A 25,041-nucleotide genomic window follows, 5' to 3' on the forward strand; every position below is an offset into this window, starting at 1 on the left:
ATAATATTCTCTTCACAGCTTGTGTTTGTCATTATGGCCTCGCAGCGGCAGCCGGTAACCGGGCGCGTTAAACTCGTGAAGGCGCGCGGGGGCCGCACGCTCTCCTCTTAAAAGCGCGCGAGAGAGGTTCTGCAGGTGCGAGCGCTAGCAGAAGGACGAGATTAAAGTGTCTCCCTCCACCTGTCTCTCTCTCTCTCTCCCTCTCTTTCACCTCCATCTCTCCGTTTGACGGGGTGAGGAGTGTGAGGCAGATTTGTACCGACAGCACCGCGCGCATTCTCCAGTCAAACGGCATAAAAGGCGCGCGGTTGATCAAAGCGCGCGCTGCGGCGCCCGTCTCGCGGGTTCACGACGTTTGAAGGTTAAAACAAAAAACCGACACGCAACCGCTATTTACATTTTACTCCGTTTTGCATCTGGATAAAAACAATTTTTCTCTCCACCTCACTCCTGTTCAAAATCTCTGAAGCGCTCCAAAAAACTTTTCTGCACAAATAACAACATTAATACGCAAATACAGAAGTAGGCTAGAGGGTTGTTTGGAAAAATATTGGAATTAATTCGTTTAAAAATAATTTAATGAAGCCGACGTTTTGCGGAATGTGAAATGTTGGCAAACGAGCAATTTGAAGGAAAACAACTTGTGTTGTGAAGGGGCGGGATGAAACGGATCCGTGTCGCGCGTTCATATGGGATCGTGACGCCGGTGCGCTTCAGTCCAACGGCGATATTTGTAGTTCATCTTCTGAGGAGTTGAAACGCTCGTATTTACACACCAAGGGATTCACGGCGCAGGAGGATGATCCTCTGGGTGCATATGAATACAATCACACACTCGGTAAACAGCGCTCCGCTTATGAATGTGCGCAAAACTTGCGCTGCACGTGACGTAACGCTGCGTCAATATCAGGCAATCCGTCTCTAGAGCGCGTTTATTCCTCATATGACTGAGGGCTGTTGTTATTATCTCTAGAATATAAGTGTCATTATAATAACATTACAAAATGTTATTATTTTATATATGATAATTAATTTTATATTTATAAAAAAAAGCAAAAAAGTAGAACAAGAACATGAGATGTTTAGCATTATATAAAACTAATGTAATATATGCAGTTATATGATTATTATCCAAATTACAAGGGAGTAATTCCTAAAACTAACTGTATTAAAAAGACTACAGGGGGATGCTGTGATGTTTCACCCATCATAAATTATAAATAACCCTTATTATAAATAACCCTTATTATAATGTACATTTCCATTTCCTTAAACATATATATATATATATATATATATATATATACACACATACATACATACATACATATATATTATATAGACATTATATTAATACTTAAAATATTTTAAACATTTTAAAAAGATATATATTAAAAAGACTTCAGGGGGATGTTGTGTCACCAAGGTGTTTCAACCCAACATAAATAACCCTTATTAAAATATACAATTCTTTAAACATTTTTATATATTTTTTATATAATATAATATAAAACACCTTTGTGACCCAACATCCCCCTGAAGTCTTTTTAATATTAATATATCTTTTTAAAATGTTTAAAATATTTTAAGTATTAATGTGTGTGTGTGTGTACATTTTATATATATATATATATATATATTTATATATTATATATATATATATATATATATTTATATATTATATACACACACACACACATATATACACATATTGATACTTAAAATATTTTTGTATAAATTAAAAAAAATAATAATAATAAATTGACATGAAGAACCCCATTATGTGGAATGACCCATGAATTGACAATGACAATACACACACACACATCTTATAGAACGTAACATGAAATACATAAAAACATAACTGGCGATTTCAAATGATGTTTATTTGTACAAACTGATAGAAAAGGGAGAAAGCGATATAGTTCTCCACTTTCACCTCCTTGAATCTGAGGCACATGTGTGTTTAAGTGCGTAACCAGTGTCTTTATGGCTGATCTAGAATCAGTCCTTCTTACAATCCATTCCTTAAGAGCTAAACGCCATAAACTGACAACTGATCTGCTAATATTGCCGTATGAAACAAATCAAACAGCTATAAGAGATCCAGCTGCTAGGCTTGACAGATAAAACAATCTTCATCTGGAGATTAGAATGCTTAGAATTAGGACCCAAAAAAAAAATCTAGAATTCTAGATTCCAGATCACCCCTTCCAAAATCAAATGTGAATTGTAGCCTTCATATGTAATGTCCAAATCTAACTGGCCTGGTTTTAAGTGCTATATTTAGCATGCAAAAATATCATATTTATCTGATCTTATCCTCAACATGTTCTCTACAAAGCTACGTTAACATTTACATCCACATCAAAAGCATCATTTCAAATGAAAAACCTCCAGATAACTTTCAGAAACATTTCCTTTCAAGGCATTACGGCACATTAGTATTTACAGAAACTATTTGTGTGCATGTACAGAGTGGAAGTACGCAGATTACTGAGGATAAGCTTCAATCACCATAGCATGACCCTGCAACACACATAGAAGAGAATGTTATGAGGATATTTCCACACGTGTGCAAATGTGTACAGTACTCTGTAGAAGCGATCGTGTCACACACCTGTCCTCCAGCGGCACACGCTGCCACCAGGCCATACTGACCGCCCTCCTTCTGCAGTCGGTGAGCTACTGTGGTCACCAGTCTACAGCCGGTGGCTGCAAATGGATGCCCGAGAGACAGAGAACCTCCCCATGTGTTAAACTTCTCCATTGGAGGGACGCCGACCTGAGAAAACGGAGAAACAATGACCATGAGTTTTCATTATCATCAATATCATCTACATTACTATTGCTCATCAAAAGAAGGAAGCAAGATTTCTAACCAATTTTGAGTCGAACATTATCTTTAGCAACAAGGTTTGCATGGCAAATGCAAAACCTGGAGCCTCATTTATAAAACGAACGCACATATGATCGGATTTGATCCTAAATACCTAAACTGATCAAAACTGAGTAACAAATCTGGATTTATAAAGGCAGAAACTGACATGAAAATGTTCTTATGTGTACGAGCATGCCTGCAAACCTTTTGGCATATCAGTAATTCAATTAATTCAACAATTAATTGTTTACAAAAATGTAAAAATAAATAGACAATCACAATATGCACTGACATAATTATGTGCACAAATAAGCATAATATTAACTGCTTAATAATTACAACACTGAAATAAATCCATTTATAAGAATGATTTCCTGAAAATAATGTACAGAAACCAGGCCATATACCGCACATAGGTTTTCAGAGCCTGCTTTGATTTCCTTGCCCATTGATGATGAGTGCCATACATAAGAGATATGTGGAGCTGATGCGCTTCTATACACTGCGCTTGAATTTAAAATGAACTGCGATTCGTAAAGAGAGATGCATTTAGGAACATGTTAGTGCATATGGACATTTTATAAATCGTTCAAAGGAACGTTTCTGAAAATGTCATACATTCGCATTTAAAATCATTATTCGCACACATTTATAAATGAGGCGCTTGGTTTCTATAGTAATTTTGTATTCATCTGATGCTATCTCACGAAATGTGACATCTAGTACATTTATTACCGCTCAAATCCCCCCGGAGTATCCTGAGGTTTAGTGTCTTGCTCAAGGGCACAACGGTGATAGTTCATGAATCAAGCCCTCTTGGGCTTTGAATGCACAACCTATTGGACGATCTTTAAGCACTTTTGCACACCACCTAGTGTGAAACACACACACACACATGCCTACCTTAGATTTTCTGCCCATATATGTCTGAGCGAACCAGTCAGAGTCCATTGCCTTCAGGTTTGCCATGATCTGACCCTGTAAAAAAAAACAAAACAAAAAAACAACAACAGTAAAACTTCACTTTAACGTCATTCACACACACACACTCACTAATAACTGCACTTTTTGCATAGAAAAGTTTCCCCTCAAAATTCTGCCACAACAGGTGCATTTATGTATATCCTAATTTATTGTTAATGTAATTCATTTTCCAGGAGCTCATTACTTCTACCTTCAGTTAAACTGCTAACAGTGATTGTAATTACCTAAAGTATATTATTTGCTAACTACATTCTTTAAATTGTAATGTTGACATCCATTTTCTGTAAAGCTGCTTTGAAATGATATGTATCGTGAAAAGCGCTATACAAATAAATATGAATTGAATTGAATTGAATTGAATTGAATTGAATTGAATTGAATTGAATGTATTTCTTATACACATGCAAACAGCGTTGGTTTTGACAGATTTAAATCTGGAAACATCATTTTATGAGTTAAGTAAGGGTCTGTGGAACTGCACAGGATATTTAAAGTAGTATCAATGGAAAACTGGAAGGTGATGCTCACAGCAAAAGCTTCATGAAACTCAAACACATCGATGTCATCCAAAGTCAAACCGCTCCTCTCCAGGACCTTTGGAGTGCTGTAGGTCGGCCTGAGAAAGAAAACAACAAAGACGGGTGTGTGACATAAGAGAGAAAGAGACAGATAATATAATATAATATAATATAATATAATATAATATAATATAATATAATATAATATATAAAAATAAATCACCACACACAGAAAAAAAAACATTACATTTACATACTATATTTAAACCTCACTTAATGTTCGAGATTGAATGATGTTGACACAGATTATTACTTTTCATAATCACTATGCAGAACCAAATTAAATTAGTTTTATTTCTGCTTTTTGACACCATAATGATCAGTAATAAATATAATATATATTAGACTACAACACAGTAAAAATATGTACATCAACAACAGTAATTATTAAAATAATTTATGGGACTATGCAAAATTGTTTTGTTATCTAACTACTAGCATTTGAGACAAATGGCTGTTACACTACCGTTCAACAGTAAGTCAAATTATTTTCTTGAAAGAAATTAATACTTTTATTCAGCAAGGACACATTTAATTGATCAAAAGTGACAGTAAAAACATTTATAATCTTACAAAAGATTTCTATTTTAAATAAATGCTAATATGAACTTTAAATTCATAAATAAATGGTTTCCACAAAGATATTAAGCATAGCAGCAGCACAAGTTTTCAACATTGATAATAATAGGAAATGTTTCTTGAGCAGCAAATGAGCATATCAGAATGATTTCTGAAGGATCATGTGACTGAAGACTGGAGTAATGATGCTGAAAATTCAGCTTTGATCACAGGAATAAATTACATTTTAAAATAAATTCAAACGGAAAACAGTTATTTTAAATTGTAATAATATTTCATAATATTACAGTTTTTACTGTATTTTTGGTCAAATAAATGCAGCCTTGGTGAGCAGAACAGACTTCTTTCAAAAGCATTATTAAAAAATCTTACAACCCCAAACATTTGAACAGTAGTGCATGTAAAAAGCTAACTAATTTATGCAAGCATTACACTGAATACATTACTTAAGTGTTTAACATGTTTAACAAAGTAGAACTGAAAGTCAAAAAGTTTCAATATTGGTTAAACACACTTGCCAAACTGATTATTAGCCTATCTCAATTAAGAATGACTAATAGGAAATATAGACCTTTATATTAATAAAATATCAAGAAAATGAACCTTTAAACCAAAAATGCCAAATGCATAAATGTAGACCTACACAAAACCTTTCAAATAGCAATCTATAACAGAGTCTCATTTTACTGCAGACTGAATGAATGTCAGTCACGAACTTACACACCACACCACAACCCAACCACAACAAGAACAAAACCCACAGCACAAACCCTCACAGGCCTGAAGGAGAAACAGAGAGGAGAGAAGAACAGAGGCAGGAACTCACCCAAGAAGCAGCTGGTCTTTTGGGTCTTGAGACACGTACACAAAATCTCTGAAGGTAAAAACACACAGACATACAGTAATATCAACATCAGAACCACGAGCCGCTGTGTGCTGTAGAGATGAGCACATGATGTCTGTCTGCTGTATGGGACTATAAACACTGATCATTCCACGACATGAACAGCTTCAGGAAAACACGAGCTTGATTAACCAGAAAATTCTAATAATTACATTTACTTAAAGGTAAAATGCATCTTTTTCCAAAAGTTTTATGGTTAATTTCCTCTAAAAGAAAAAAATTATTCACTTTTACACATTTATGAATACATGCATTTGCATTTCAGATGGTATTTCAGAACGAGCAGCTTAAAATTCAATAAATGCATTTCAATAAATACCCATGATTCATGGGTACATTTGCACAGATCAGCTAAATTGTTTAGGAAAATACAGATGATGTCAGCGTTGGTAGTTTTTTAATGTAAGGCATTATTTTTGCTTTTGTACCTGAGATACGCTTTAGGCTTGTAACCCATAGCAAGAGCTTTCTCCTCTGACATGATCAAAACTGCAGAAGCACCGTCAGTCTGAGTGAAAACACACACACAGAGAAAGTTCATCTTTGAGTGACAAATCTGACAGATGATCCTTAAAACAAAGGGATAAAAACAAACTAGCATTATCTCAGATAAACTGACCAGGAAAGAGGAGTTTGCGGCCGTCACGGTGCCGTGAGGCTTGATGAACGCAGGTTTTAGTTTGGCCATCTGTTCCATGGTGGAGGGACGGATCCCGTTATCTTTAGACACGATATCCTTCCCTGTGATAAAACATACATTTGAACAACAATCAGAACTGCTCAAATCAAACTTATGCCACAGACTTGTCAATAAAAAGTCTTGTTATTTCTATTCAAATGCTTTCACAAATTGCCTGCAAGCTGAATTAATAAAAATAATTACCAACAACAAAAAAATAAATAATAATTTTTGGTCAGAAACTGACATGAAGTGGCCAGTGCTGTTGTAATTGTGTTAATTGTTCACCTGGCACTTTGAAGTTGATGATATCACTGAGCAGCCCGCTGTCTTGAGCTTTCTTTGCGAGCATGTGAGACCGTAACGCAAACTCATCCTGCTCTAAACGCGTCACGCCAAATGCAGCCGCCAGGCGGTCCGCGGAGTGACCCATTGTCTCGGCTGTGGAGAACTCGGCCACTGCTGGCAGCTAAACACATACAGAAACAGACATTTAGGAGCTTTTAAGGAAGGAAACTCAACTATACCATATAGACTATTTTTAAACAGACTAAAAAAATGCAAATTTAATGTAAAATTAAATATAGATGTCCTATTGATAGATTACATTTTATAAAACAGATTCTATCAGATTTATGATACCAGACAGAATGGGTTGAGAATTACAAACAATCAGTAATGTGTCATGTATTTCATAATTTTTAAGCAAAAGTGTTTATAGTTGTCTTTATAGCTGTTTAGAATTTATTTACAGTATAATTTTCTATTATTTCCTCCAATTTCCTGTATAATTTTTGCTAATTATCTCTGTAAATAATAATAACTAATAATTAATAATACTATTCATATAATATATACAATAACAATAATAAGTGCAATTTAATATATATATATATATATATATATATATTTTATATATATATATATATATATATATATATATATATATATATATATATATATATATATATATATATATATATATATATATATATACACACAGTATATATTAAATTGTTGCTGGTATGGGTGTATCAGTACTGCAGAAAAGATGTATTGGAACCATTTCAGACATTTCAATATCGCATACGTATTGAAATATCGATTTTTTGACAACACTAGTGTCTAATTAGGTTTGCCGTTTCGAACATTTTCGTGGTGGTTCCCCCACGGTTTACTTCGGCCTTACAAGTATTACTAAACTGTGGCTATGAGTGTGGCTGTGACGTTATTGCCTGCGCCATTGGCAACAAAACCGGCTAGACCGGCTAGAAATCACCAGTCAGGGCCGAACATGTGGAAAATTGGCTGAATCCAGTCCCTGGCTGTTCGATCGGTGCACCTCTAATGATAATCAAATTGAGGTGCACTGGAGGTAATATGTGAGGTGTATTATGGGTAATGTAGTACCTCAGGTGCAAGGTGAGCTAGGCGGATGGAGCCCAGCAGAGAGAGTCGCGCCCCGAGGGTCTTTGCCTTGTTTAGTGACAGCATTGTCTTCCGCATCTTCCGGCTGTGGCGAATAGGAACGTCAGACATAAACTCGACCCCACCGGCGACTACGGCATCACACTGACCGGCAGCAATCAAACCAGCAGCTAGAAAACAAATTAACAATCAACAGTTAAGTTGCCTCTGCTGTAGAATGTTAAAGTTTTATTCAATTTCAATCTTTTCATACATACTATGTGATCATTGGTTGTTTAGAGTGATGTGTTGCATTCAATATCCGCTATCATCACAAAATGTGTGTTCAGTACCTGTGGTCATTGCTTGGTTGGAGGAAATACACGCCATAGTCACCGTGTGAGCAGGAGTCTTATCTGAGAATCCAGCACCGAGTGCCGCCTACAAGAAAACAATCAATTTTATTCCAAATGAACATATTATATATGCATTATTTCAAATTAGTTTGAAAACATTACAATTTATGTTTTTAATCAAAAATACAGTAAAAACAGTAATATTGCGAAATATCATTACGATTTAAAATAACGGTTTTCTATTTTCTACTTTAAAATGTAATTTATTCCTGTGAATTTTCAGCATCATTACTCTAGTCTTCAGTGTCACATGATCCTTCAGTCATCATTCTAATATGCTAATTTGCTGCTCAAGAAACATTAATTATTATTATTATTAATGTTGAAAACAGTTTTTGTTTCTAATGGAAAAATAAAGCTCTTGCATTGAATCAAACTGATAGACAGGTGTGGCAAAATGTTAATTCAGTACCCAATATACAAACAGCGTCATTGCAGTAAGATCAAATCTCTGTACAGACGCCTGACCTCTCATTGGTCAGTCAGATAGCATGTTTCTCAGCAGCCAACCAATAAACACAGACCAGACAAACTAAAAATAGCTTCAACATCCACATTCTATTTTAGAAATGATCACAGACTAGAGGACAGACTGACCTCTCTGGCCACATTACTGGTCTTCACTTCCTGAATAACTGTTCCATAGACAATATAATCAACAGCATCCTTAGGGAGACCGGTTCTGTTCAGCAGACCCCTGAAGAAAAACACAGACAGACAATTAGTCCTGAACATTAGAGTGATGAGTGAATCTTTATAGTGTATGTGTGTGTGGTGACGTACTGTAATGCTGCTCTGGCCAGATCATGGGGCATCAGATCAGCATATCTAATAGCAAAGACAGAGAGACACAAAGAATGATTTAACAGTTTTTTTGCAAGGCAACACTGCATTGATATTCCTAAAGCATTCCCTTCAGAACGCTCTACAAAGCCACACCTCCTTCAAAACACATGAACTCTCACAGCAGAGTCTGCAAAGTGTCACGAGACGAGAGACGGCATTAAAGCAACACCATGCAACTTTTGGCACTCTTGTGGTTAATAAACAAAACTGCATGTGTCTTGCAGAAGAATATTGTAGCTGTAGCGTCCTCTCTCTGTTTATGCATATGATGAGTAATGCAGGTAATGGGCTACTCCGCAGCGGTGCCGACCCGACCGGTCTAAAATAGTCTGAATATAAACACTTATTACAGGTGTACTGTATTGATTCAGGATAAGACAAAAACACGGTTTGGTTTGGATTCATGATGTACTTGCTCATTATATACATTTTGTAAAATTTGAACACAAAAAAGTTAAATAGTGCAGCTTTAAATTTCATCATGTCTCAAAACACATAACATTACAATAATAATGAATGTCAACAACTTCTTGTTGGCCCTTACTTGTACCACCTGACTACTGCAGATTAATTTCGGTGTTGATAGTGTTGACATAGAAACGCATAAATCGAGGTCTGAGGACGTTAACAGCTCCAGGTAGAATGTCACGGGTCATTTCTTAATTACAGATATGAAATGGTGTGAACGCAGCATAAACTTGTTGTTTTGGTTCAGGAGGAAATGTAAAAGGTGGCTGCTGTTTGTTTGTGGCTCTCGGTGACTGACGTCTGTCTATAATTCTGCATAGCCTTACTGAACGCGCTGATGACGTGTGAGGTCTGTGCAAGCAGGTGCTTGGACGAAAAAGTTTTGTTCCTGAGACTTCCGCAGAGGATATAAGTATATGTTTGAATATTTAGACCACTTCTATTATTTATTGCTCTCAGGATGTACCAGGAACTGCCTACCCTACAGTATCTGTAATTCAGCCTGAAACATTCATTTGTATTTTGCCCATGCACAACCCATGTAAGGATGATAATTCCACAAATAACTGTAATTGCAGGTTTCGAACAGAGATGGTGACAAAGAAGCAAAACTTATGGACTGCAGCTTTAAATTGCGTGCCATATAGTTTTAGATTTTGTAACCTTAAAGTTTCAAAATTTCCTGTTGCCGTAAATGTTTGCTGCTTGGTATTCCTTTTAGAAAAATAAAATCTAGTTACTAACAGCCAAAAAATCAATACTTAGTCTCTATATTAATAACACAAGCTTAAGTAACATATTAAAGCAAGTCCAGTGTATTACTGCAAACATTTCAGTAAAAATACTTCAACATAATTCAAACACTATTTCAGTCCTGAAACAGTAGAACACAGCACTAGTATCACAAAGGTCATGGGTTTGAATCTAAAATGCATAAACTGATCAAATCTATACCTTAAATGCAATTTAAGTCACTTTGAATGAAAGTGCCTGCCAAATGCATTAAAGCAAATGTTAATTTCTGCCAAATGCATATTAGTCCTTATTTTTTCCATTTTTTCTATTTCGGGAAATCTGACAAATCATGTTCTTTACCAGTCATATTAAAAAAATTTGAAAAAGACTTCAGGCGAACAAAATGTTTGTTTTGGATTTAATTAAAATAGCAGTTTAAGTTTAGTTTTGATTTGTTGTAATGTGTCCAAAGATCAGATGTATCCAATTATCTATTATCAATAACAATGCTGCTTTAATCTCCTTTCTCCTCTTTATAAATGATTGTGTGATTTTTTTGTTTCAGTTCACAAAGCCATATTTGAATTTCACTTAAGCACTTTGTGCAACTTGTTAGGCCATGTCTTACGTGGTGCCAGACAGGAGGAAGGGGGTTCGGACGCCATCCACCAGAACAATGTTCTTCACTCCTGGTTTGGCCAGAGTCTTCTTGCTCTTTACTATTTGGTTATAAAAGATACAGAAAAGAACAACAAAAATATTTTAAGGAATGTGCATTTTTCTTTTTTTTTTAATCTAATGTAATATTAAAAGTATTTCATTTAGTTTTATAAGGACCTTATAGAATATAGCAAAACAGATTGTAACTGGACTGAGCAAAGGTCAGCATTACCTTGAGCTTGCAGATGGACAGATGTGCTGAGAGAACGAGCAGCTGGAGAGAAACAGTGATAATGACATGTTAAATGTTCAGTAATCTGCATAATGTGAAGTGTTCATTAGCTCTGAAGACTTAGGACGTCTTACCAAACTGGGCAGCCTGCAGAGATGTCAGCGGACTGCTCCTCAGTGAGGTCAACAACATAGATGCCATCTTTGATTATCTGGATGACTTGAGGCAAAAGTAAGAATGATGAATCTCTTTATATGTGTAAACTTTTGAACAGGATCATTTTTATTTTGTCTTGTGGACTACATGTTAACATGTTTTACATAAAATATCTTATTCAGGACAGTACTAAATAAAAAATAACATGAATTTTGCATGATCCCTCTTATTTTGTTAAAATAATGAACATTTTACAGATTCTGCTAGGTGAAGACCCTATGTAAACTTTTGATCACAACTGAATATTTACCGTACATATGTTTAAAAACTAAAGTAATAGAATGTTTACAACTTATCTCAGACTTACTAAAAACATGTAGCAGCTAAAATAAAAATACAATAATAAAATACAAAAATAAAACCTTACAGAGCTGAGTTAAGCATAACAAACAAATGTTTTATTATCCTACTGAATGTACTGTTATCACACAATGATGTAAGTGTTGTATAATAAGATGTATTTATAATTTACACTAACCTGGGCTGTGTTTCACAAAAGCATGGTCAGCCCAAGATGATTGTGAAGACCAATGTCATCAATGTTTTCTACGATCAACTTAGCTCACAGTGCTAAAACACAGCCCTGGAGTGTACGAGATTTTAAATATAATGTACAGTGGCCTTTAAAAGTAAAAATGGAAAATGTGTGAGGTACATTAAGTAAAAAATCATCAAAATGAAGTGACAATTTGTGCTCAAATGTTGCAGGACATCTTTATTAACTTTCAATATCTTTGAATCAGCAGGTGTTTTGGTGATTTAGTGGATGTATGAATCTAGTTTCCTAGATAAGGAACTACAGGTGTAGACTATCAACATGCTCCTCTAAACAAAAACACTATACTGACTGTCTTCATGTTCAAAATTACATTTTGTTGTATCATTTGATCCTTTTTGATTGAAAACCCTTTGCTTGTGCTATTTTTCATTCAAATAAATGGCACTTGCTTTGATATTTTGCATCAATGGCATGACTTTCAGACATTTGAGACAAGTGTTGCTAAAGTGCCCACTCTTTGAGCAGCTATTCAGACTTTACATTAACATTGTGTTAGTAATTATATATGTATAGCAATCAGACATATATATATAATATGTGTGTTTATATTATATATATGTCTGACACTGATCTGGTGAGTGTGTGTTTGTGTGAGAGAGAGAGAGTGTGTGTGAATAAATGTGTGACCCTTCACCTACTTCTGTCAGTAGACTGGACAAGGACAAATACACAACTGCATTAAAAGATCTTGACATCATTATGAAACAACACTGATCACGATATAACCACACATGACAGTAAAACAACAGTAATGACATAAAACTAACACTTTAATATACATAAACAAGTGCACGGATTCATTCTTCCGCATGCCTAAAAACACTGTTTAAGAAGCTACTCATCAGGATACATCATATAAACACAATGTGTGTTGTAATATAAGTACATAAATTATATTTTTACCTGCTAATGTTGTAAATGTGGAGAGAGTGCGATGTTTGATGTCTCTCGTCTGTCTAATGACTACAGCAGTGCACGAGCCTCAGGACCCCGCGTCAACTTGGCAACCCGAATCACTGCCTGAGCAGGGGAAAAATCCCGCGGATACTTACTTTATATATACATTTTTTAAAACAACATTTTGTTGACATCAATATACACAGATAAATAAATATAAAACGTTATTATAAGCACCAATATATGGTTTTATTTAAAGGCGCTAAATTGGCAGCCCAAATGGCGGCTGCAGGGGCTCGCGCTTGTCAGTGCGTACACGCGCGCTCACGGTGACGCCGCTTTGAGAAGGATGGCGAGCGCGAGACTGCTGTTGACGCGTGGCTGCTGTACAGCCGTGAAAACTGTCACAGGTGACAAACTTATATTCATAAACGCATATGTAATTATTGTGTATATGCAGTATATTGTACGTTACTAGCGCTTTAGAGGGAGATGTTGAATGAGGTGACCTGCATGAATGAACTTTCACCTAGTTTTTACAGTGCAGTTCAGTGGGTCATAGTTCAGCAAATATAAATATAGTAACAATAATGGTGGAAAGTATAAGATTTTTAATTATAATTCATAATTAGTATATAAAATTAATTGTAATACAGGGGCGTGACAGCTTACTATCCACCTGTGTTTACAGTTCTTGTGACTTTAAAATCAATGAAAAAAATGAATACAGATGCTCCTTTAAGGAATGTAAGAGATGTTATCTACAAAACAATAGTCAATATGGAAAATTACGTTTCTCATATTAAATTTTTATTATAATTAATTATAATTAATTAATTTATATATATATATATATATATATATATATATATATATATATATGGTTATTTGTTTTATATTTTATTATATTATACATGTAGCATCAATAATATGATAATAAAAACCTTTGAAACCTGTTTAATTAACAGCTAATTAAAATTATAATATTTAATGTACTGTATATTGATGTGTATTCAATGTTTGTTGTAAGTTTATGGTTTCTTTAGTATTATTTTAACTCATGCAAACTTTCTATGACCTGCTGACCTCTGATTGGACACACACAGACATGTGTACCTGCATGCTGTGTGTGTTTTTGGTCATGTGAATGTGACAGGTGGGGTTGTATGGGGGAACTGGGGCAAAGGTCATGCAGGTCTCCAATGACAACTGGATTATGGGCCAAAGTCACTGTGTCACTTCAACAGAGAATGCAAATTTAATGAAATATATTATCTTTAAGACTGCCGTGGGGTGTGCAACATATTGACCTTACAATTTATACTGTAATATAATCAATGAAATATTGATTATAATCTGTTTGGGCCAAAAAAACGTATTCAGAGGTATTATCATTACACATTCTTATTAACATGAATTGTTTTTTATTAGATAAGATACAGATTAAGAGTTAATAAATCACTTGATTAATCATAAACACAAACTAACCATTTACTGTATTCATAAATATTGCTTTGTTAAAAGAAAATGACCTATATGTGGTTTGAAGGACTATGTAACTTTCTCATGGATAGTTTAAGTGGAACTTTAGACATGTGTGATCATGTTTATTTATGTTTTGGGTCATAGGTCATGGACAGAGAAGTCTATCCATATCATCAGCTGTGCTGGGTAACTATTAAAAACAGTATTGATGAATAGAGACATGTTTAATGTTTTTCTTTTTTAATCACTCCTTTGTCTCTCTCCGTCTGCAGCTCGCACTCATGTCAGTTATGAAGTCAAGGATAATGTTGCTGTGGTACGAATCAATGATCCAAACTCAAAGGTGAGTTCTGTTCTCCCATGATTCCTCTTGTGTAACAATGTCTGTGTCTGAAATCGCCCCGTTTAATAGGGCACTATTTGAGGAAACAGTCATTTGTAGTGGTGTCCGAAACCATAGTGAACATCATCGAATGCACTCATTCAATCCCACAATGCACCACTATAATGAGTGCACAACCGATTAGACTCAACGGCTAGAGAATACACATAATGCACTATGAGAATTGTGCAGAATGAATAAACGCTGTTCTTTTAAAATTCAAATTCATCAAAAGAATCTTTAAAAAATAATGTATCAAGGTTTCTACAAAAATATGAAGCAGCACAAGTGTTTTTAACATTAATAATAATAAATAAATGTTTCTTGAGCTGCAAATCATCATATTAGAATGATTTCTGAAGGATCATGTGACACTGAAGACTGGAGTAATGATGCTGAAAATTCAGCTTTGATCACAGGAATAAATTACATTTTAAAATGTATTCAAATAGAAAATAGTTATTTTAAATTGTAGTAATACTTCACTATATATTACTTTTTTACTGTATTTTTCATCAAATAAATGCAGCCTTGGAGAGCAGAAGAGACTTAATAATTAAAAATCTTAAAGTCTCCAAACTTTTGAACTGAGATTGTATATAATTAGTGTGTGTTTTGTAGGTGAATACTCTGTCCAAGCAGATGCAGGCAGAGATGGCGGAGGTGATGAATGAGATTTGGGGGAATTCGGCAGTGAAGAGCGCCGTCCTCATATCCAGAAAACCAGGATGCTTCATCGCCGGAGCCGACATCAAGTACAGCACACACTCTCACACGCAGATTGCCTAGACCATTTATAGAGACTCGTATTCATCTTCATCTCCGTGTTTCAGTATGATTCAGGCCTGCAACACAGCAGAGGAAGTGGCATTACTGTCACAGGAAGGACAGAAGATGTTTGACCGGATTGAGAAATCCCCCATCCCTATTGTGGCTGCTATTAACGGTTCCTGTCTGGGTGGTGGATTGGAGGTCAGCACATGATCATCTATTATTTCACTCTCATTTGTTTTTAATTAGTCATTAAATCACTTTTGAGATGCCTTTTAACTGTGTGAACAGCAGTGATGTTATTGTTAACTAAAAATAATAACATTTATCTGTAATTAAAATAAAGCATAAATAAAATAAAATCTCAATATTAGATGAAAAATTTAAGCTTAAAAAAAGAATAGCAAAAAAAACCTGTGACACATTATACCCAAAAATTCTTCATACAGTGGACTACCAGTAAAATTGATAAAAAATTTTGACCAAATATTATTCAGACACTTTCACGTGACCATGTTTTTCTTAAGTGTTATCTGACATAATTAAGATTAATTTTTTCTGATACAGTGTAACTCTGAGATCTTTTCATATTTTATTACCATTTTTTTAAACTATAGTGAATAAACTGTATTAATGAATGTAATGTTCAAGTTGTCTGAATAAATGTATTTTTGTTTTGAGATACTTAAATGACTAAAACTAAAACTGAGATAAAAATAAATTAAATCTATATAGTCAAACTACCAATAAAAATGACAAGCACATAACAAAATTACTAAAATTAAACTGAAAATTGGAAATCCAATTCATAATATTAATAAATACTATAATAGTATATAAATAATACTAAATGAACAGTTAAGAAGTGTATAAATGGTTAAAGATACAATAAAAGCTATTATAATTCAGTATTGTAAAGTCAGATGTTTCCTTTATTTGTATACTGATAAAGTCTCGTTCACACCATGAACAATAACTATAACGATGAAGATATAGTTCTAAAAATCATTCTAAATATAAAATAATACTCCACAGCTATAACGATAACAATAAGTGTTGGAATCACTTTCAGAATTTTTTTTTTCCAGCAGATGACCAATAAAAACATTGACAGCCAATCAGAATCCATCCTGCTTCAAAGAGCTTAAGCATTTAAAGTGACAGACAACATAACTGTAACACATGCTTATTATAAACAGAATGATATCGCTGATGTGGATGCTAATATACTTATCATTATAGTTAACTTTATATTTATCGTTCTTGGTGTGAATGGGCTTAATATAGATACATGCAATATTATACGAGACAATAAACCTTCTTTAAATTCACCCATGGTTCTCATTTCTCTTGTTCTTTCAGTTTGCCATTGCATGTCAGTACCGCCTGGCCACTAAGAGTAAGAAGACGATTCTGGGCACCCCAGAGGTGATGCTGGGACTGCTGCCCGGGGCTGGAGGGACTCAGAGGCTGCCCAAAATGGTGAGAAGTTTACTGATGCTCCCTAATCGCTCAGGTGGACAGGGATATGTAGACGCTCCCTAATGGTGAAGGGTACTATGTTTCATAATGATGTTTGTGTGTCTTAGGTCGGCCTTCCCGCTGCGTTTGATATGATGTTGACCGGCAGGAACATAAAGCCAGATAAAGCCAAAAAAATGGGACTCGTACATCAGCTGGTGGATCCTCTGGGTGATTTTAATAAATTATTATATTATATTATATTATATTATATTATATTATATTATATTATATTATATTATATTATATTATATTATATTATATTATATTATATTATATTATATTATATTAAACAGTCCCTATATCACAAATTAATCATGTAAATATATTCAAGGAGCTCTTATCATGGAAAACAAGATTTTTCCTTGCTTTGTTTTTAAATAATAATAAAGTTCAAAATAGTATCTAGACATAATCTCAGCAATTAAAAACTGTTTTTGCTACTTGAAGCTGAAATAAAACAAAATATAAATATAAGATTGAAAAACCTTTACTAGCTTTTGAATTGAACTTCAGAGGAAAGATTAAAAGCCGCACAGGTGCAGAATTGGACCCTGATAACGTGTTGTGTTTTATGTGGCAGGTCCGGGACTGAAAAGTCCAGAAGAGAGGACCATCGAGTATCTGGAGGAAGTGGCTGTTGATTTTGCTAAAGGTCTCGCTGGTAAAAAAGTCACAGTGGAAAAGAAGAAAGGACTCATGCAGAGTAAGACAAACAGATCAGTGTCAAGATGAGATAAGACAGACTCTTAACTTGTCTGTTTATTAAAGGCCGTTTTATTGTTTTATAATCTGTTTTTCCAGAGGTGCAGGATTTTGTAATGGGTCTGCCACCGGTCAGGAAACAGATCTACAAAACTGTCCACGGTAAAGTCATGAAACAGAGTAAAGGGCTTTATCCTGCGCCACTGAAGATTATAGAGGTAAACACACACATACACAGACACACATACGCTCAGGCGCTCATGAACTCACAAGTTTTTGTGTGTTTTTAGTGTGTTCAGACAGGCATTGAAAAAGGAAGCGCTGCTGGATATCAGGCTGAATCTCAGGTCAGTATCATCCCCTCCTGAACGTGGCACATCCAATCAGATTTCAGGGTTTCGTTAAGCTTAAACCTGTAAAGTCTACTGTATCATATTTGATACACAAAGGCCTCTAAATTATCAACATGAGCAAAACTTGTATCAATGTATCAAATTTGATCCATCAGATTTTTGAGGAGCGTTTATTTGTTCATCTCTCAATCATCATTGCATTGCATTATATATTTTGACCCCCACAATAAAAGCTATAGATATTTGATCATAAAACTAGGCATTTAAATATCTTACCAAGACATATTATTGGGAGATATAGAGTGTACGGAAGAGGATTAGGGCCAAGCAATAATAAAAAAATAAAACCATCTCGAGATTAAAGTTGTTAAATTTCAAGAAAAGGTTGAGATAAAATTTTGAGAATAAACTCGTTAAATTACGAGAAAAAACTCGTTAAATTTAGAGAAAAAAGTCGAGATAAAATGTTGAGAATAAACTCGTTAAATTACGAGAAAAAACTTGTTAAATTTAGAGAAAAAAGTCGAGATAAAATGTTGAGAATAAACTCGTTAAATTACGCAAAAAAACTAATTAAATTTCGAGAAAAAAGTCGAGATAATGTTGAGAATAAACTCGTTAAATTACGAGAAAAAAAAACGTGTTAAATTTCAATAAAGTCGAGATAAAATGTTGAGAATAAACTCGATAAATTACGTAAAAAAAGTCGTTAAATTACGAGAACAAATTCGTTAAATTATGAGAAAAAACTTGTTAAATTTCGAGAAAAAAGTCGAGATAAAATGTTGAGAATAAAGTCATTAAATTATAAGAAAAAAGTTGTTAAATTACGAGAATAAACTCGTTAAATTATGAGACAAAAAGTCGTTAAATTACGAGAAAAAAAGTCGTTAAATTACGAGAACAAATTCGTTAAATTATGAGAAAAAAGTCGTTAAATTTCGAGAAAAAAGTCAGAATAAAGTCATTAAATTATAAGAAAAAAGTTGTTAAATTACGAATTTGTTCTCATAATTTAACGACTTTTTTCTCGTAATTTAATGACTTTATTCTCATAATTTAACGAATTTGTTCTCATAATTTAATGAGTTTATTCTCAACATTTTATCTCGACTTTTTTCTTGAAATTTAACGGGTTTTTTCTCAAAATTTAACAACTTTAATCTCGAGATGATTTTATTTTTTTATTATTGCTTGGCCCTAATCCTCTTCCGTAAGAGTGACAACTGATATTTATATGCATTTTATGCAAGTAGTCTGCTATACTCTTATAAAGATCTCATTGAATTACATTACAAGCATCAGAATTTCATATTTTTACTCAGTTTGGGCCTCTAAATATAAGTGTTTTTCCTCCTCAATTATGAGCTCCATATTCTCATTATATCATACCATATGAGCCATAAAATCCAGGTTTACTTAAAAGCATAATTGATTAATGCAGCTCCTCTCGTCTGTTTTCTAGAACTTCGGCAAGCTGGCGATGACATCAGAGTCCAGAGCTCTGATTGGCCTGTATCATGGTCAGGTGGCCTGCAAAAAGAACCACTTTGGCCGCCCAGAGAGAGAAGTGAAGTGTGTCTGATGGGAGGGGATTGGTGATAAGATGTCATCAGGACAGGGGTGTAATAACTGATTGTGCTTTTGAATTTTTTTAGAAAGCTGGCTGTCTTGGGGGCGGGGCTTATGGGAGCAGGTGTTGCTCAGGTAACAGTAGACAAGGGTGTGGCCACCATCTTAAAGGACACGACACAGGAAGGACTTGCCAGAGGTCAACAACAGGTGTACAAAGGGTTGGTGTAGCACACACATAGATATACATATTCATGATAGATCTAATATACAAATAATACACAGCAGTTTGTTTTTCAAACTCACTTGACTTGGCAACATCAGCTGCAAGTTATAGTGTGAGGCAGCAGAGGGCGCTGCACTCCATGACATTAGAAAGAAACAATTAGAGCTGAGAGCCACCAGATGTCAGTGCTGTGATCTTTCTGTCTGTATACACAGAAAAGAAAAAGGGTTTAAAATTGTACCTTTAGGGGTACAATAGCTCGTCACTGGGGCAGTACCCATAAAAGAACATTTTTGTCCCTTTTTTTTACTCCAAAAAGGTACATATTAGTACCTTAAGGTATGTATTTGTTCTCTAAGGTACTAATATGTGCCTTTTTCTTTCTCAGGCTTAACGACAAAACAAAAAAGAAAAGTCTGACGACGTTTGAGAGAGATGGGATCATGTCCTTGCTGTCAGGACAGCTGGACTACCGTGGTTTTGAGAATGTGGATATGGTCATTGAAGCTGTGTTTGAAGACCTGTCAATCAAACATAAAGTGGTGAAGGAGGTTGAGGCTGTAAGTTCAGCTTTGTGTGTGTTTAAGTGCGATTACACAACTGTGCTGGTAAGTTTCTAGTCATATACACTTCTGACCGTACCTGTCCTATGTGCAGGTGATTCCTCCTCACTGTATCTTTGCCACCAACACATCCGCTTTGCCGATTAAAGACATCGCAGCAGCCAGCAGGAGACCTGAAAAGGTGCGTGTGTGTGTGTGTGTGTGTGTGTGTGTGTGTGTGTGTGTGTTTTTTTTAATGTGTTTGATTGTTATTAGTCAGTACTGAAGGAGTGATTTATTGCAAAAAAAAAGCTGACTTGTGTGTTATGTAGGTGATCGGGATGCACTATTTCTCTCCGGTGGATAAAATGCAACTGCTGGAAATCATCACCACAGATAAAACCTCCAAAGACACAACAGCTTCTGCCGTGGCCGTGGGGCTTAAACAGGGGAAGGTCATCATAGTGGTGGGGGTAAGAACACGTTCTGTTACATTTTCAACGTTCATCAGGCAGCGGTGAGTGACTATATGTATATTTCTACAGGATGGTCCAGGGTTTTACACCACTCGTTGTCTGGCGCCCATGTTAGCCGAGGCCGTTCGTGCGCTGCAGGTAAATTCCGACATGTTTGAATAGCTCATGCAGGGAAAAATTATCTTTATGGATTCCATTTAAAGACTCAAGTTTGCATGTTTGTGGATAAAAGGAAGATTTTTAGTCATTTCAAATCTAGGTATGATCAAGTTGTTTTTGCTAGATGCCATTATAGGAATAGTTTACCCAAAAATGAAAATAATGTTATTTATTACTCACCCTCATGCCGTTCCACACCCGCAAGACCTTCTTTAATCTTCACAAATTAAGATATTTTTGATGAAATCCGATGGCTCCGTGAGGCCTCCATAGGGAGCAGTGACATTTCCTCTCTCAAGATCCATTAATGTACTAAAAACATATTTAAATCAGTTCATGTGAGTACAGTGGTTCAATATTAATATTATAAAGTGATGAGAATATTTTTGGAGCGCCAAAAAAACTAAATAACTTATTTAGTGATGGCCGATTTCAAAACACTGCTTCATGAAGCTTTGGAGTGTTATGAATCACTATAGAAGTCGTTTTTTTTTTTTTTGGACGCATCAAAAATATTCCCGTCACTTTATAATATTAATATTGAACCACTGTACTCACATGAACTGATTTAAATATGTTTTTAGTACCTTTATGGATATAGAAATGTCATTGCTGGCTATGCAGGCCTCATGGAGCCATCGGATTTTATCAAAAATATCTTAATTTGTGTTCCGAAGATGAATGAAGGTCTTACGGGTGTGGAACGGCATGAGGGTGAGCAATAAATGACAGAATTTTCATTTTTGGGTGAACTAACCCTTTAAAGTAATTCAAGATTTCATGTTGAAGGGTAAAGAACCACCATCTTCTTTGTCAAACTCCAATGACCATTAAACAGTTTACTTCACTGCACTGTTATTAATGAAAATAGACAATTTTTATTCAGAGATTAAGATTAACTAATGTATTTATCACCTGAATGAATTTTAGAATTTTCTTGTATTAGTTTTAAATGTTTTATATAGCTTTTTGTTAATTGTGTGACTTTGTTCTTGCCATGAAGATAGTCTGATGCTGACATGTTGTTAAATATTAAAAAAAAAAATAATTGCTTGCTTGCGTGTCTTAGTGAAGAACGAGACCATGTAATTCAATAATTTAATTTGACTGTTTGTTCAAAACTATTTTAATTCTATGAGCTAACTGTAATCTTCCTGTGTCATCACTTTGGCTGTAGGAAGGAGTTGGGCCCAAGAAATTGGATTCCCTGACAACAGGATTTGGGTTTCCTGTTGGCGCGGCGACACTTGCTGACGAGGTCGGTATTGACGTGGCGGCTCATGTTGCAGAGGATCTTGGCAAGGCTTTTGGAACACGATTTGGAGGAGGAAATGTTGAGGTCTTGAAGATGATGGTTCAAAAGGGGTTCAAAGGTGCATCTGTTAAACTACATACAGCTTTATCTTCATGAATTGTCAGAATTGATGGTCTTACAGAACATTGATAGCAAGTTAAAGGGAGTTCACCCAAAAATGCATGTTCATTCGACTGATGATTTAAATTTTAGAAAATATAGCAAAAAGCCTATTCGAATTCAGCTTTCAGATTATTTCATGTATATATGTGCACTTCAGGTCGCAAGTCTGGAAAGGGTTGTTACGTGTACGAAGCCAAGTCGAAAGAAAAGAAAGTGAACTCAGGAGCCGAAGAGATTCTTAAGAGCTTCAAGCTAACAGCGCCCCCTGCTGTGTAAGTTGGTTCACATGATTAACACCACAGATTGTAGCATTGATATACGTCAGAAAAAACCCTTCATATTTCTCTCTGGCCTTCTTTAGCTCCACCGATGAGGATATTCAGTACAGACTCGTGTCTCGATTTGTGAACGAGGCCGTACTGTGTCTACAGGAAGGCATTCTGCCCGACCCTGTGCAGGGAGATATCGGAGCCGTGTTTGGGCTTGGTTTCCCACCTTGCTTGGGAGGTAACACACACATTACACACCTTGTAATTAAAATGATTTATCATAACTGATGCGGGCCTAGCACTTAGCCCTGAGGCATACCGCATTGTGCCTGAGGATAATTAAGGATTTTCAAAGTAAACTTTGGCAACACACTTTTTTCCTACATTTCAGGCCCGTTCCGTTTTGTGGATTCATACGGAGCAGACAAACTTGTCCAGAAAATGAAGCGCTTTGAAGAGGTCTATGGTAACCAGTTCACCCCCTGCCAACTGCTCATCGACCACGCCAAGAACTCCAGCAAGAGATTTCACAAGTGAAAATTCACCACCTTTATAATTTTTTGATCTCAGAATTTGGCATCTTGTCCAAAAAAAAAAGTCACATTCACTTGCTTAAAGTTGTGCATCATTTACAAATCCTTTATTCATGTTTTATCATTTGTGGTTTAAAAAGCAGCACTTTCCTAACTTGGCCTGTACATAATATGTCAGTTTGTTTATGTGATCAAAAAAAACATTAATGATATAAAAGTTAAGATTTATTCTCAACACCAAGATAATTTTTTTTTTTTTTTAACCGATAAAGAATTTTATGAATAATATTCATTCAGGTACACATAACATCACTGTAAAAACATTTATGAATGTTGCAGCTACATTTATTTTTTTTAACCAAGGTGCCTCAGATTATCTCCAGGTTGAGCTGGAGAGGGACTATTGCACAGATATTATTCGTTGTATTTTTTTTTTGTTTTGTTTTTTTGTTTAGGATAGTAGTTTGTATGTTTGCATATTCTGCTACAATAAACTTCTCAGTTTGAACTTTTCACACCCCACCTGTATATCATTGTATGTAATGGAAAACACGTTGAAAGAGTGAATAAAGTATGCATATGTACTCACATTGATATGTTCATAACACAGTATGCAAGTATATATCGATACATTACAAAGTACAGGCATTTTCAAATTGTGGGGCCCCAGAGCATGCTGGTTAAAGGGTTAGTTCACCCAAAAATGAAAATTCTGTCATTTATTACTTACCCTCATGCAGTTTCACACCCTTAAGACCTTCGTTCATCTTCGGAACACAAATTAAGATATTTTACTTGAAATCCGATGGCTCAGTGAGGCCTCCATAGGAAGCAATGTCACTTCCTCTCTCAAGATCCATAAAGGTACTAAAAACATATTTAAATCGGTTCATGTGAGTACAGTGGTTCAATATTAATATTATAAAGCGATGAGAATATTTTTGGAGCGCCAAAAATAACGACTTATTTAGTGATGGCCGATTTCAAAACACAGAGCACAGTGAATCAGTGTATCGAATCTGCTGTTCGGAGCGCCAAAGTCACGTGATTTCAGCCGTTGGCAGTTTGAAACGCGATCCGAATCATGATTCGATACACTGATTCACTTGTGCTCCGATGCTTCATGAAGCAGTGTTTTGAAATCGGCCATCACTAAATAAGTCGTTATTTTGTTATATTTGGCGCTCCAAAAATATTCTCGTTCGCTTTATAATATTAATATTGAACCACTGTGCTCACATGAACCAATTTAAATATGTTTTTAGTACGTTACCTTTATCTTGAGAGAGGAAATGGCATTGCTGGCTATGGAGGCCTCACTGAGCCATCGGATTTTAACTAAAATATCTTAATTTGTGTTCCGAAGATGAACGATGGTCTTACGGGTGTGGAACGGCATGAGGGTGAGTAATAAATGACAGAATTTTCATTTTTGGGTGAACTAACCATTTAAGGCGCGGAGACTGGTAAAATATTAATTGATTTAACAAAATAAATATATATTGAGTTTATTATATTCCTTTTACTTTAACTAATATTTTCCCATTCAGTTGGCGGTAGCAAGAATAACAGTCGCATCTTCAAGTTGA

General features: G+C 35.1%; 2 protein-coding genes across 4 annotated transcripts; one reads left to right on the plus strand and one right to left on the minus strand.

Moving 5' to 3' along the window:
• Positions 1–1,840: 1,840 nt before the first annotated feature.
• On the minus strand, positions 1,841–13,153 carry hadhb (hydroxyacyl-CoA dehydrogenase trifunctional multienzyme complex subunit beta). Of its 3 annotated transcripts, none has more exons than XM_067384412.1 (17): positions 13,048–13,110; positions 12,064–12,168; positions 11,504–11,588; positions 11,370–11,411; positions 11,106–11,196; positions 9,212–9,256; positions 9,026–9,125; positions 8,366–8,453; positions 8,016–8,203; positions 6,894–7,074; positions 6,546–6,667; positions 6,355–6,434; positions 5,849–5,896; positions 4,394–4,481; positions 3,785–3,859; positions 2,621–2,785; positions 1,841–2,529 (listed from the first exon to the last, which is right to left on the minus strand). In XM_067384412.1, exons 3-17 carry the CDS (start codon positions 11,568–11,570, stop codon positions 2,494–2,496), a joined length of 1,416 nt encoding a protein of 471 aa, XP_067240513.1. In that variant the 5' UTR covers positions 11,571–11,588; positions 12,064–12,168; positions 13,048–13,110; the 3' UTR covers positions 1,841–2,493. The 3 variants fall into 3 exon arrangements, with proteins under 3 accessions (XP_067240513.1, XP_067240514.1, XP_067240512.1); XM_067384413.1 differs by having other exon boundaries at positions 12,064–12,206; positions 13,048–13,076; XM_067384411.1 differs by lacking the exon at positions 12,064–12,168 and having other exon boundaries at positions 13,048–13,153.
• A 188-nt stretch (positions 13,154–13,341) lies between these two features.
• On the plus strand, positions 13,342–24,023 carry hadhaa (hydroxyacyl-CoA dehydrogenase trifunctional multienzyme complex subunit alpha a). The gene is made up of 20 exons (XM_067383289.1): positions 13,342–13,451; positions 14,671–14,712; positions 14,799–14,869; positions 15,530–15,663; positions 15,742–15,880; positions 17,042–17,161; positions 17,269–17,371; positions 17,784–17,906; positions 18,005–18,123; positions 18,196–18,252; positions 19,724–19,833; positions 19,917–20,051; positions 20,445–20,616; positions 20,714–20,800; positions 20,931–21,071; positions 21,144–21,212; positions 22,411–22,606; positions 22,808–22,922; positions 23,012–23,157; positions 23,311–24,023. The coding sequence occupies exons 1-20, from the start codon at positions 13,391–13,393 to the stop codon at positions 23,454–23,456; spliced, it is 2,286 nt and encodes a 761-aa protein (XP_067239390.1). The 5' UTR covers positions 13,342–13,390; the 3' UTR covers positions 23,457–24,023.
• The last annotated feature ends 1,018 nt before the right edge of the window (positions 24,024–25,041 follow it).

The sequence above is a fragment of the Chanodichthys erythropterus genome, chromosome 4 (genome assembly GCF_024489055.1).
Source record: "Chanodichthys erythropterus isolate Z2021 chromosome 4, ASM2448905v1, whole genome shotgun sequence".
In the NCBI taxonomy this organism is placed as follows: Eukaryota; Metazoa; Chordata; class Actinopteri; order Cypriniformes; family Xenocyprididae; genus Chanodichthys; species Chanodichthys erythropterus.